The sequence below is a fragment of the Salvelinus fontinalis genome, chromosome 35, assembly GCF_029448725.1.
Source record: "Salvelinus fontinalis isolate EN_2023a chromosome 35, ASM2944872v1, whole genome shotgun sequence".
NCBI lineage: Eukaryota > Metazoa > Chordata > Actinopteri > Salmoniformes > Salmonidae > Salvelinus > Salvelinus fontinalis.
Window position 1 is genome coordinate 7,537,789 of NC_074699.1, and position 14,414 is coordinate 7,552,202.

The following is a 14,414-nucleotide window of genomic DNA, read 5'->3' on the forward strand; positions in this document are numbered from 1 at the left end:
GTAGTGTATATATGTTTTAAGTCCCCATCTTAAATGGAATATCAACGAAAAAAAGAATCTTGGCATGTTTTTTATGACTGTACCAGAAGCTCCTTAGCAGGCAAACAGGCACACCTTCTAGTAGCACATTAGTAATAGAAATCAATCATGGGCCGGCAGTAATAAAGTGCCTAGTCATTCTGATGCTGCCTATAACACAATGACTCACACTATGACATCATTTTCTTTTTTGATACTTGTATAACCGGCTACAAAATAGAGAAAGGCATGCAAAATAGAATATGACAGGAAAATAAGAATATGACAAGAAAGGAACTGCCTCTAATTCTTCCTATTTGCATTGTGAGTGTTGCATCAAAACCTGGGAATATTACATTTCCAAATTCAATTACAACATTTCAATTGATATGTTTTCTGTCACCGCTGAGTGCCATTGATCCTGCCAGCAATATCCATATTATCTCTCTCTATCTCTCTCACACACACACACACACACACACACACACACACACACACACACACACACACACACACACACACACACACACACAAGGTGACTAACCAAGCCAAAGAGGGTCATACGCATTCTGGTGCATGTGTTTGGGTTCATGCATGTCAATGCACCTGTGTGTGTGTGTTGTGTACATGCATCTGTAAGTGTACATACCAGGGCTGTCCCCAAATGTGTGTTGAGCAGGCAAAGCAAAAACAGGATTTTAGAAGTTTTTGCAAATGTATAAAAAAACAACAGAAATATCACATTTTCATAAGTATTCAGACCCTATACTCCGTACTTTGTTAAAGCACCTTTGTCAATGAAAACAGCCTCAAGTCGTCTTGGGTTTGACGCTACAAGCTTGGCACACCTGTATTTGGGAAGTTTCTTCCATTCTTCTCTGCATATCCTCTCAAACTCTGTCAGGTTGGATGGGGAGCTGTTGGGGAGATGTTCGATCGGGTTCAAGTCCGGGCTCTGGCTGGGCCACTCAACGATATTCAGAGACTTGTCGCAAAGCCATTCCTGTGTTGTCTTGGCTGTGTGCTTAGGATCGTTGTCCTGTTGGAAGGTGAACCTTCACTCCAGTTTGATGTCTTGAGCTGTCTGGAGCAGGTTTTCATCAAGGATCTCTCTGCACTTTGCTCCGATCATCTTTCCCTTGATCCTGACGAGACTCCCCGTCCCTGACCTCTGAAAAACCTCCCCACTGCATGATGCTGCCACCACCATGCTTCACCGTAGGGATGGTGCCAGGTTTCCTCCAGGCATGACGCTTGGCATTCAGGCCAAAGAGTTCAATCTTTGCTTGATCATGGTCTATGAGTCTTTAGGTGCCTTTTGGCAAACTCTAAGTGAGCTGTCATGTGCCTTCTACTGAGGAATGCCTTCCGTCTGGCCACTCTAACATAAAGGCCTGATTGGTGCAGTGCTGCAGAGATGGTTGTCCTTCTGGAAGGTTCTCCCATCTCTACAGAGGAACTCTGGAGCTCTGTCAGAGTGACCATCGAGTTCTTGGTCACCTCCCTGACCAAGGCCCTTCTCCCCCAAGTGCTCAGTTTGGCCGGGTGGCCAGCTCTACGAAGAATCTTGGTGTTTCCAACTTTCCAACTTGTTTCCAAATCAACATTGAAAAAAGGCGCAGGTTCAAGTTTGTTCCACTTGAGCGAGTCTAACCACAAGTCATAGACCACTAATATGACCCACCAAATGTGTTTTCTGGATCGCGGGAAAAGAGCAGGAATGGGCTTTTGTGGGCTACAGTCCAAGCTATATCTTCCAATTGTGCGACAGCTGTCAGCATCCAAAGATGATCCAACTTGTGGTGTAGCCTATGGCGATACAGATATCACTTATTATTGATATCTACATAGCGCATTGATGTGAACCTCACGGCTGCTTTTTAATTTAGCTATTTGCGCCTTACGAATTGTGGTTGTTGTGGATGGCTGTTCACAAATCTAAATGTGTATTTGAACCCAATAATGGTTGAATTCAAGAAGTTGAAGCTGCCTATCAATCATTGTTTTTGAAACCAGCGGACAGCCAGTGAAGAATGCGCTCTTGCAACAGATGCATAGTGCGGAACCCAGCCTACGTAATAAACGTGTTTTTTTTTATTGCTCAATCTAATTCATGCTGAAAAAAAAAATACATAGGTCAATGGAGACATGCTCAAATTTGCACACTTTTGATAGACTTAAAGGGGCAATCTGAGTTTGCTACATCAATTTTTGGACTTATAAATTATATTATGATATGTTTGGACCCCAGAAACATATAAGGAAGAGGGAAAATGGGGATCCCTAATAAATACAAATATTAACGTAAAGATGTAATTTAATCATGTTATTATATGTAGTATGGGTTAGAAGAAGCCTACATAACCAACCCATAAAGTAAAATGTAACATCCATATATGGCCAGCTATGTAAACTTTAACATTGATTTATCCTGCAATAGATGTCATTCAGTTGGTAACATACATTTGTGTCTTCTTCTAATGCCTCTTAAGGGAAAAGTAACTGAATGTAATCAGATAACGTTACTGAGTTTGGGTAATCCAAAAGTGACATTAGAGATACAAATTTTGTACAGGTAACTAGTAACTGTAACGGATTACATTTAGAAAGTAACCTACCCAACCCTGTACCCTGGCCTGGATAGTACCGGATCTGCCTGAAACAGAGGGTGGAGAGTCTGTGGTGAAGTCTACTGGCCAATCAGCATAGGAGGTGTCTACTTTCCTACACACAGTTGGGGGTGTAGAGAGAACCTGCCCTATAAACAATTTAATGTTGTGCTGTAAATTTTTGCAGACTAATAAAAAAAATACTCACATCAAATAGACAAATGGTGTAATTCTAACGTTTGATAGTGGTTAGGCCTACATAGTATGTGTATTGTGGACTTTGAAAAATTACTTGTAGCATCAGTTCTTGATGGCAATTGTATTGTTAGCTGCTTAGAACTATAATAGGCTACAAATAAATGTTTCACTCAAATGTTTCACTTAAATTCAACATTAACCACATATTTCATTCAGCGGCCTCAACATCTGTTTTACTTTCATACAACTCATGAAACACTAGATTTAGGGCGGAGAATTTTGATCCATGTTTCATCATCTCACACGATTGAGGGAGTTCTATTAACCCGTGCCGCAGTGCACCGAGATATGGCCCGCGAAAAGAACAGCGGTGAGTGAGGAGCGCCTCCTCAAATCGAACAGTAATCTGAGCCTCTCAGACGTGTCAACAAGGCAAAATGATGCTTCCTTCATAAAAATACATCTCTTTTCCATAAAATATATCTCCACATTTTCAAACTTGTTTTCATTAAGGCAGATAAACCCTTTTTTTTTTTATATATATATATATAAAAAGCATTACTTTTTTCATTTGAAAAGTGGCAGCCCGGTTCCAAATCGAATGCAATCAATGCTAACCCGCTTCACCAGCACCAGGAGATGGCCGGACATTAATTTAACTCCTCAATGTTGACCTGAGGACTACGCCGTGTCCAATCAGAAAGAAGGCGTGAGTATACAGGAGTCTCATTGGGCTAAAGTTTCGCTTCCAGTTTATCTCTAGCTAGTATAAATAATAATAACACCGTTAAGACTTAGGTGGCGAAAGGCTAGATATAAAAATACAGATATCCAATATATAATTACGTGCCTCACTATTTTCATAAATATTCCAGTAGTCTAGAATTGGATATTTCTGCACAAAGTAGCAGTCAGTGTGATCCCTGAAGATACAGAATGTCAGTCGACAGTGTTTTTCGGACGCGTTCTCTCGGCGTTGCTTCCGTGGGGCTTCCTGATCAATATGCCGACGGAAAAGCAGCAAAGGTCTGGCAGCTGTACATCGGAGACACGCGGAGTAGAACGGAAGAATACAAAAGCTGGGTGGTGTCCTTGCTAAAACGGCACGATGTGCAAAGGATACTGGATGTTGCCTGCGGCACAGGGTAGGCATGTCACCGATACAGCTAGTATTTCTGAACTGTACATTTATCCGTACACACCAGCTTGTGGGCCCTCGTAGGCCACTGCAAACATCCCTATAATAAGCACATAACACATCGAGCTCTAAACAAACCTTTCAGATTTACGTGTGGTTCGTATTGCTTGTAGCGTCGTCTCTTTCGTGTCTAGCGTTTGGCTAGGCCTTGATTGCAGTTGCTGAAATATTCCATTAGTTACCACCTGCTTTTTATGCAATGTACGCTTCCACAAAATAAACGTCGTGTGTTTTGGCTAGATAGGACAGCCTCCAACGAATGAAAAGCCAAATTTATTCTGCGGAAATGTAGGCATTTTTAAGGAAATCTGCTCAGCGTTGAACTGCAATTTACGAATTTCACCCAAATTAACCGTTCCCACATTTACTCAACACTGGATTTGTTTTGGATATGGATTAGCTCAAAAGACTGTGTGAATGGAACCCAATGTGGCATACATTTATTTCCCTAGATATTACCAACAAATGCTCAGTTGCAAACTGCTGCCATTGGGTCACTTCAGAAAGCAGTGTATACATGTTTACATACCTTGATACCTACTAGTGCTTACTATCATAATAACCCTGTCGGCAGTTTTGGGATTACACCTAGAAGGCATACATCTTGATTTAATATAGTAAATTGGTGTATTGTTTTCTTACACAATATGGACCAGCTTGCTACCTGTGAAGAGATGTTTTGTTTTCATTATGGGTCCCTATTCAGGGCATAGTCTACAGATTTCTAGGCACTACCTGCACGTTTAAGTTATGGAACATAACATAACTCATAGCTCCATTTAGCTGTACCACTTCAATGCTGATGAAACGTTTTGCCACATACCAAATGTTCACTCATGCCGGGGTAAAATGTGGAGCTGTTTTCAGATTGGTTGGGCAGATGGGGCTACTCACACCCATGGAAAAAAGTACAGGTTGGAATAGCCTGTCCAGCACATCAAGTTGGAAAATTCCAAAGAATAGCCCATCTAAACCTTCTGTAAGGGTGTGTACTGGGCAAAAGTGACTCCGTGCTTTGCACCAATATTGGCCGGATAGTGGTGTGTTTTGACTGGTGTTCCTAAACACAGATGGTGTGTATCTGTTTTTGGAGGTCAAATAATCTGGGAAGCTGCCTAGTCATCAACATGTTTTTCCAAACAATGTAAACTTATTGCATTCGGTTATGTCGCCATTGTTGGATAGACCATTGATTATTGGAAACAAAGGCATATTGCATTGGCAAAGATGTGATGGCCAATGCAAACGCCTACATAAGTGTCAGGGTTGTGTATATTGTATAGGAAACACTTTGCCATTGTGCAATGTAGTAAATAACTTAAATCTATTGCATTGAATTTAACAAGAGGAGTTGATTGTCTTTTCACATGTCTCGTCAACTGCAGTAGCACTGACCATGGGGCCTCTGAAATCCATGATTAGTAAGTAGATGAATTGGAAAAGATTTTGACTGGCTAAGTCCAGACAATGTGTTAGCCTAATCATTGCATCATTGCTACACTTGAGATCTGGTTGGTTTGTACAGTAGTCACTATCTGGTGTACTCTTCTACTGAGCTAATTTGAGTTATGGCCCTAACACGCGTCTTAATTCACATGGCGAACCGTGTGGCAGTTGTAGAATTATCCTCATTTTCAAGGAGAAATCCATGGTCATATGAACATACCGGCAGAGTAGTGCAGTAGACCTTTTTGAGTTTGGCTGCACCCTCGCAAGTGTGCCCTGGTATCTCCCATAGTAAACATGGCTGGTGGAATGGGATTATTTAGGAGTGTCCGTGCTATATGCTATTTGGGGCTTTTGGAATGTTCTGCCGTAGCAAACCATCTAGTTGTTTTGTCATTGGATCTACTTGTATACTCTTGCTCTCTGAGTACTAAATCCCTCTTCTCAACCGACGATTCGGTGAGCGTGACTCATTTAACGGCCAATGCGGTTTCGATTTGTCGCAATGGTCTACTATGGAAATAATTGGCACAGACTGCCAGCTCAGCAAAAGCTTGACCACAGGTCCACCCCATTCACAAATGTTTCTATGGTGTGTTCGCTGTGCACTAAAATGTATGAGCGTTGGCTTTAACAAACCTGTTGCAGGTGTCACTATACATTTTGGTCATCATTTGTAAGGTGTTTGTTATCCATTTTTCCGTCAACCAGACTGTTTGCCCTTATCCTTAGCAACACACTGAAATGAGTGACACACCCAACAAAAGCAGTGATAGTTTAGCTTAGGACCATTTAGGGACTAGGTAGCTGACGCCTAGCTTTGTGCTAAACTAAGCTAGCAACTTCATATAGGCCTATGTGGTTTTGTTACTGCCAAACGTGGAATGTTTATCGTTATTATGTGTTTCTACAAGAACTTCCACACCCGAACTTCCCCTTGAAGGTTAGATAAGCAAATCATTTGTTCAAAACCCAACGGCAATGGTTTTGTGTTATTGCAGCGTGGACTCCATCATGTTGGTGGAGGAGGGATTTAAGATGACGAGCGTGGACGCCAGCGACAAAATGCTCAAGTACGCCCTGAAGGAAAGGTGGGAGAGGAGAAAAGAGCGTGCCTTTGACCAGTGGGGTGAGTAGTGAGGGTGTGTCTGACAGCTTCAAATGGGCTTCTCCTGTGCGCAACAATGCTTTGTTAGTAGGGATGCACATTTCGGTCAATCTTGCTGCCGCCTGACTGACTAACTAACCTTCATTTTACCGGTCAACAAACAGTAAAAAGCAAATCAAAACAGTAAAATGAGGTGACCGACAGAAAATACTATTAGAGATCTATATATAATGATGAGATGCTTATGTTTCCGCCCTAACGATGGGAGTCGGCCCAAGGTGGGAGGGCAGGCGGCGAGCTTAGGCCAAAAATAATACGGGTTTGTTTTGGACAGATTTTTGGCGAGAGTGAAACTTCTCGCTTTGCCTGTTCCTTTCTGATACTAAGCATGCGTACAAGGACAGGACATTTTTTTCATTAAGAGCTTAATGGAAACATGCAACAATAGCCCGCCTATCGTCTTACTGTTCAAAAGGACATATTATTGGACATGCAAGTCCTGTAATGAAGCAGCTAATAAAACTCACTTTTCAAACATTTGCCAAAAGGCAATTTGCGTAAAACACCGTTCTTAACCTAATATTATCAGTTATGACCAAGGTTAAAAACTTAGAGGGGGATTCTAAAAGCAAGAACTATAATGTGTTGTCAATATGACTAGGATTGTGCCTTTTGGCTTCTGGACAACGGAAGAAAGTTGATATGTAGAACAGGACAGAAATGCTGTTAATGGCATGAGGAAGTCTTGTAAAATAATTGCATCCACATTTCTACGGGTGGATTTTTGCAAGGTAAGACATGCCTCATTATTTAAAGTAAAACATTCAGGTTTCAAACAATTTTACTTCAAGATCACATTGCAAAGTGGTGGGTGACACTTTGATAGTCAATGGTAGGCAGGCTATAGCCTATACACCTGAATGGTGAATGGGAGATGTGCTTTAATTCAGAGTTCAGAAATAAAAAATGGCTCCTTTTTAATCGTGGTCGCAAGTTAAACGTGATTGTGTTTAGAATCGTTTATAGCCTCTTTGTTGTTATTTTATTGTGTTAATTTATCATTTTAAAGCAGTGCAGTTCAAGAAAGAGTTCTTTCACGGTAAGGTCTACACCTGTTGTATTCAGTGCATGTGTGTTAGGAGAATTAAGTCATCATGGGCTTTAACCAATTCAATTAAATTACTCCGTCTGCTATATCATGATTTGTAAGATACTGATAGAAATAAAAGTAGACGGAGGCCCAGTCTACAAAAGTCACATGTTTAATTACCTGAACGTTCTGCCTATCATTTCCTGTACACTGGTCTATATACCTCACATTTCGTCATAAATGTCCCTCTCGGATACAATGGCAAGTCTTCCTGTCATACATTGTCTGCCACCTGTTATACCTTGGGCTTGTAGTAGATTATCTCTCCCCTCCCTGGGTGAGGACAGAATGTCCTGTAAGGAACACAGTAGTAGAGCTTGTCTGTCGATAGCTCCTCTTATCTCATACATTGTCTCACACTTGCACCCTGCTTACATACTAAAAAGGAACAAAAAGTCCTTGTCCTAATTCTGACTAAAACTACACACATCAGATTTATAGAGGTATGATTCTAATACATTTCATACAACCATACAATGACAGGGTAGTTTTAGTTATAGTTCTACGTTAAATGTATACATCATTTAGTCATTATTCATAAAATCCATAACAATGTGACATAAAGTTTGATTTGAGAATTGTTATTTGTTGTGCAATAACTGGGCTTACAAAAGCAGGTTTCACTCCAGTAGCCTACAGACTTTTTGAGGAGCTACTCTTGTGCTGTCTGACAGGTGATAGGCTCTGTATGCTGTGGGTATGTGATAAGATGCTTGATGACTAACGAACATACACACGCTGCAGTTTAACTCCACACAATTATGCAAATGACCCTATAGACCAGGGGTGTCAAACTCATTCCACGGAGGGCCTTGTGTCTGCAGGTTTTTGGTCTTTCCTTTCAATAAAGCCCTAGACAACCAGGTGTGGGGAGTTCCTAACTAATTAGTGATGTTAATTCATCAATCAAGTACAAGGGTGGAGCGAAAACCCGCAGACACTCGGCCCTCCATGGAATGAGTTTGACACCTGTGCTATAGACCAATAAGCATGACCGGTAAAATGTATTTGTAACTGATTTAACGGTTATCTCTATTTGTTAGCCCGCTGAGCGAAAGCTTAGGCAGAGCTAACACAATTCCTCAGCTTTCCTAATTGGTATTAAACTAGGAGGGAAGATGTCAAAAGAAAATACTCTAGACCTAAATATAATTTCTTAATTTTGTTCCTCTTTTTCCTTACCCTCCTCCAGTGATCGAAGAGGCCAACTGGCTGACACTAACAGAAGATGTGCAGAAGCCAGGGAATGGGTTTGATGCAGTCATCTGCCTGGGGAACTCCTTTGCTCACTTGCCAGACTTCAAAGGTGAGGGGCAGGCAGCCAGTATTGTCATTACCTAACTGATTTTGGACCCGCAAGTAACTTATTTGTGTATTCTTTGAAGATCTTGGTACTTTATTATTGTCCCTTCTCTGTGTTGGGCTGGAACGAAAGCCTGCACATTGTGTAGCTTTGCAGGACCGGGATGATATCTGACCTTGCAAGTAATAATTGATAGTTCCGTTATAACAGTATAAGTGCTAGTAACAGTATACAAGTAATGCACTCCCCACACATACGACATGCAGAGACAGTCCTCTCATTTAAAAAAACACCTCTTCAAGAAAGCCAATAGCCTATGGTCCATGATTGACTCTGTCTACCCTTCCTTCAGTGCCTTAACCGTTTCTTATGTTCCCCCCCCCAACCCAAACCCTTACCCTAAACCAAAAAAAAACGTGTTTATTTAGTAAATATTTTCTTGAACTGCATTGTTGGTTAAGGGCTTGTAAGTAAGCATTTCACGGTAAGGTTTTCACCTGTTGTATTCGGTGCATGTGACAAATTAAAATTTGATTTTAGGTAGACCTACTTTTAATGTAAGATGTCCTTGAGTGTCTTGAAAGATAAAATGTATTATATATATTTTTTTGGGCAGGAACAGTACATTGATTGTTTTGTGGTTCAGATGTATCGATGTTTGTCTATCCCAGGGGACCAGAGTGATCAGAAGTTAGCCCTGCAGAATATCGCCAGCATGGTGAGACCCGGGGGAATCCTAATCATCGACCACCGTAACTACGACTATATTCTGGAGACAGGCCGAGCGCCCCAGGGCAAGAACATCTACTACAAGGTACAAAAAAAAAAAAAAAACGTTTGAGGTACATTGCATTCAGATACTACAATACGTATCGGCAGTGGTTGGTTGGCATATCTATTTGTCTATGTCAATCCATCTGTCCATCATATTAGTTTGTCGCTCTGTCCTGACCAACCATTCCGTTCTTCCATCTAATCTCTATATCAAGTTACCTACGCCTTTATTTAGTTAATTTGTTGTTTTGGGGGGGATGGCATGTATCACCGTCAAGCACTTAACCCTAATTTGCTCCAGGAGTGCTGTACTACTATGGCTGACCCTGTAAAACGACACGTTTCACTGAACCTATCCAGTGTATAAAATATATATATATACAGTACCAGTCAAAAGTTTGGACACACCTACTCATTCCAGGGTTTATCTTTATTTTTACTATTTTCTACATTGTAATTGTGAAGACATCAAAACTATGAAATAACACATATGGAATCATGTAGTAACCAAAAAGTGTAGATTTTTCAAAGTAGCCACCCTTTGCATTGATGACAGCTTTGCAAACTCTTTACATCATCTCAACCAGCTTAATGAGGTAGTGACCTGGAAAAACATTTCAAATAATAGAGGTGTGCCTTGTTAAGTTAGTTTTACTAGCATTTAAGAGCAGTTGAAGGCCACGGAAGGACTGTTGTATGGCATTGAAGCTCGTCTGGAGGTTTAAGTGTCCAAAGAAGGGCCAGAAGTATACAGATTGGTGTTGTCTGCGTAGAGGTGGATCAGATAATCACCAGCAGCAGGAGCGACCTCATTGATCTATACAGAGAAGAGTCGGCCCGAGAATTGAACCCTGTGGCACCCCCAAAGAGACTGCCAGAGGTCCAAACAGGCCCGCCGATTTGACACACTGAACTCTTTCTGAGAAGTAGTTGGTGAACCAGGCGAGGCAGTCATTTGAGACACCAAGGCTGTTGAGTCTGCCGATAAGAATGCAGTGATTGACAGAGTCGATCCTTGGCCAGGTCGATGAAGACGGCTGCACAGTATTGTCTTATCTTTTTGATCGTTTGAGACAATTCTTGTGATAATCATTGTGACAAGGTATGGGGTGGTATACAGAAGATAGCTCTATTTTGTAAAAAAAAACATGTCCTCATGTCCGCACCTCAGCTTGCAGCCCAAGTAAATGCTTCAGAGTTCAAGTAACAGACACATCTCAACATCAACTGTTCAGATGAGACTGTGAATCAGGCCTCCATGGTCAAATTGCTGCAAAGAAACCACCACTAAAGGACACCAATAAGAAGAGACTTGCTTGGGCCAAGAAACATGAGTAGGGGCCATTTAGACCAGTGGAAATCTGAGTCCATTTGTTAGATTTTTGGTTCCCACCACCGTGTCTGAGACGCAGAGTAGGTGAACGGATTATCTCCCCATGTGTTGTTCCCACCGTGAATCATGGAGGAGGCGGTGTGATGTTGTCAGGGTGCTTTGCTTGTGACACTGATTCATTTAGAATTCAAGGCACACTTAACCAGCATGGCTACCACAGCATTCTGCAGTGATACGCTGTCCCATCTGGATTGCGCATTGTGGGACTATCATTTGTTTTTCAATAGGACAATGACCCAACACACCTCCAGGCTATGTAAGGTTTATTTGACCAAGAAGGAAAGTGATGGAGTGCTGGATCATATGACCTGGCCTCCACAATCACCCGACCTCAACCCAATTGAGATGGTCTGGGATGAGTTGGACCGCAGATTAAAGGAAAAGCATCCAACAAGTGCGCAGCATATGTGGGAAGTCCTTGAAGATGGTTGGGAAAGCATTCCAGGTGAAGCTGGTGGAGAGGATGACAGCTTTGCACATGTTTGGCATTAAGGCAAAGAGTGGTTACTTTGAAGAATATAAAATATTTTTTGTTTTGTTTAACACTTTTCTGGTTACTACATGATTCCATGTGTTATTTCATAATTTTTATATCACTATTATTCTATAATTTAGAAAATAGTAAAAATAAAGAAAAACCCTTGGAATGAGTAGGTATGTCCAAACTTTTGACTGGTAGTGTGTGTATGTATAGTGACCGCATGGCAAGGGGAAACAATAATAATCACAACATGGATACTAAAGCTGCAACATTCCAAGGGAATCCTATCTGTAAACTTTCACTCCCTTCAAAATAGGCATATCTCTTGGAATAGTTCCCAAGGTAAAGGCTATTGCACCACTTACGCAATCACTAGCCCACATTGCCATTCTGATTTTAATATAGTTTATGCCGAGCCTTGTTGCTCAGGGAAATCTAAAAGTGAGGAAATGTTACTTAGTTTTTCACGAGAATTATGAAGTGCAAGAAACTGAAGCTGTCTGGGTTTAAAAAGTGTTTGGTCGGTGAAAGCCTATGTCGGTGGTTCTCAACCTTGGATACTAGTACCCCTGGCCTATCCACCGGATGGACTTGAAGAATCATAAATGCCTCTGCATCAGTTGCACATATTTTTATTTTATTTATTTAACTAGGCAAGTCAGTTAAGAACTAATTCTTATTTAACAATGACGGCCTAGCTCGGCAAAACCCTAACCCGGACGATGCTGGGCCAATCGTGCGCCGCCCTATGGGACTCCCAATCATGGCCGTTTGTGATACAGCCTGTAATTGAACCAGTCTATAGTGACGCCTCTAGCACTGAGATGCAGTGCCTTAGACCGCTTCGCCACTCTGGATCACATGAGGGGGTACTGGGGGTTGAGTAACCTAAAGGATGTTGAGAACCACTGGCCTATGTGGGAGTGCATTTACTGCTTGAGGAAGAAGTCATTCGGACACATTAATTTATGGGGATGCTATTCCTGCCAAAACTGGCCAGCAGATGAGCTTTAGGCATAAATCTCCCTAAAGCCTGCCGGATATTGTCTTTGCAATGAAAACAATTTCAGAGAGAGTGTAGAAAAGTAGATGCCGATTTCATTGAACTCAATGCCCTGATAGAAGTAGACTGGGATCTACAATGATTTTATTTCTTAGGCCTGCTTAAAAATGTATGCACCTGCTTTCAAAGTTACTCACTCGTTCATAAAGTCTGGTAAAGTGCAGCCTATGAATACAGCCAGGTAAACAGTCCTTAAGCAAATTCCCCCCACTTATGGAAAAAGTCCATGTCAGCGCTCAACGTCCTGTAGATCCATAGCAACAGCTTCCTTGTTTTTACGTGATTAGTTAGCAGTACCACCTTGCTATCAACATTTTGTTTATGTCCCTATATTGGCCACTGAAGGGTTACAGTTGTCTTCTGTACTATTTTACATCAATATACTGTAGTCATAATAAAATGTAATGAGTTCTCTTACATGCTAGTGTTTGCATCATGCCTCGGTATTATGCTGTATGCATGTCCTTATCCATACTGTTTTGTGGCTAACCACCATGGTGTGTGTGTGTGTGTGTGTGTGTGCCTGTCATTTTTCAGAGTGATCTTACTCAGGACATCACCACCTCTGTGCTGTGGGTCGACAACAAGCCTCACATGATCACCCTGGACTACACCGTACAGGTGCCAGAGGGCCCACAGAGTTCCCCCGAACTCAGGTACAACTACTTATATCATTAGCATTAAGATGTATTCATAATGCATTGTAAAACTTTTCATGAGCACATTAAAATGCGGTCAAATACATTGACAACCTTACCTTTGCAATGGAGCGCAATGTTCTGTTTTCTCTTTTCAAAACATGTTGAATGGCTATTTTTACCCAGTAGGCACTTGCAATTTACCACATGTGAGAAATGACCCAGTAAACGAGATTACTTGCCTCCAACCAAATTCATAATTTAGTTCAGTATTATTTTACATTGAAGTTTAAAATCTTAATTTCATTTTATATTTGTTAATTTTGTTCTTGTTGGCTAGGAGACTAAGTGGGATCCCACATTTTATGCCTCGTGTCTGTGTTCCCGCAGCAAATTCCGCCTGTCCTATTACCCTCACCGTATTGACAACTTCAAAGAGATCCTGGAGGGAGCCTTCCACGGGAAGTGCGAGCACAGTGTCTACGGCGACTTCAAGACCTACACCCCCGGCCAGAGCCAGGCCCCCTGCTACTTCATCCACGTGGTCAAGAAGACCGCTTAGCGACCACACAAAACTTTCCCACGATTTTGTATCTCAACCCTCATTATTTCTCCCTACACTTTCTGTCATGTCTCTTCTGCTGACCCTTCTGTTCAAAACCGCCTCTTCTCCCTTTCTGAACCAAAACAAACCTGAGCCCAAATGCCCATATTCATGCTGTTCGATCCCTTGGTCTTTCAACGCTCAGGCAACGCAAGAGACGAGACACTCAACAGCCATCTTGAGTGATGTGAAAGCATCTACCAACCGTGCTTGGTAGTATTTTGTCAGCCGGTGATTGTCAAGCAAATAACTGCCGGTCTCAAAGTAATTTACAATTAATTAACATAAACACATTTAGCATCTCCTGGCTTCCACACACAGCCGACAAGCCACTGATTCAGACCTTTTGGAACATCTACATTGAATCACAACTCTAATAAATACATTTAATATAGCTTACACCATCACAATAAATCCATTATTTATTTTAG

General features: G+C 41.5%; 1 protein-coding gene across 1 annotated transcript; it reads left to right on the forward strand.

Annotated features, from left to right (window-relative positions):
• Positions 1–3,579: 3,579 nt before the first annotated feature.
• gnmt (glycine N-methyltransferase) lies at positions 3,580–14,030 on the forward strand. The gene is made up of 6 exons (XM_055899159.1): positions 3,580–3,970; positions 6,471–6,598; positions 8,920–9,033; positions 9,702–9,844; positions 13,279–13,397; positions 13,770–14,030. The coding sequence occupies exons 1-6, from the start codon at positions 3,762–3,764 to the stop codon at positions 13,939–13,941; spliced, it is 885 nt and encodes a 294-aa protein (XP_055755134.1). The 5' UTR covers positions 3,580–3,761; the 3' UTR covers positions 13,942–14,030.
• The last annotated feature ends 384 nt before the right edge of the window (positions 14,031–14,414 follow it).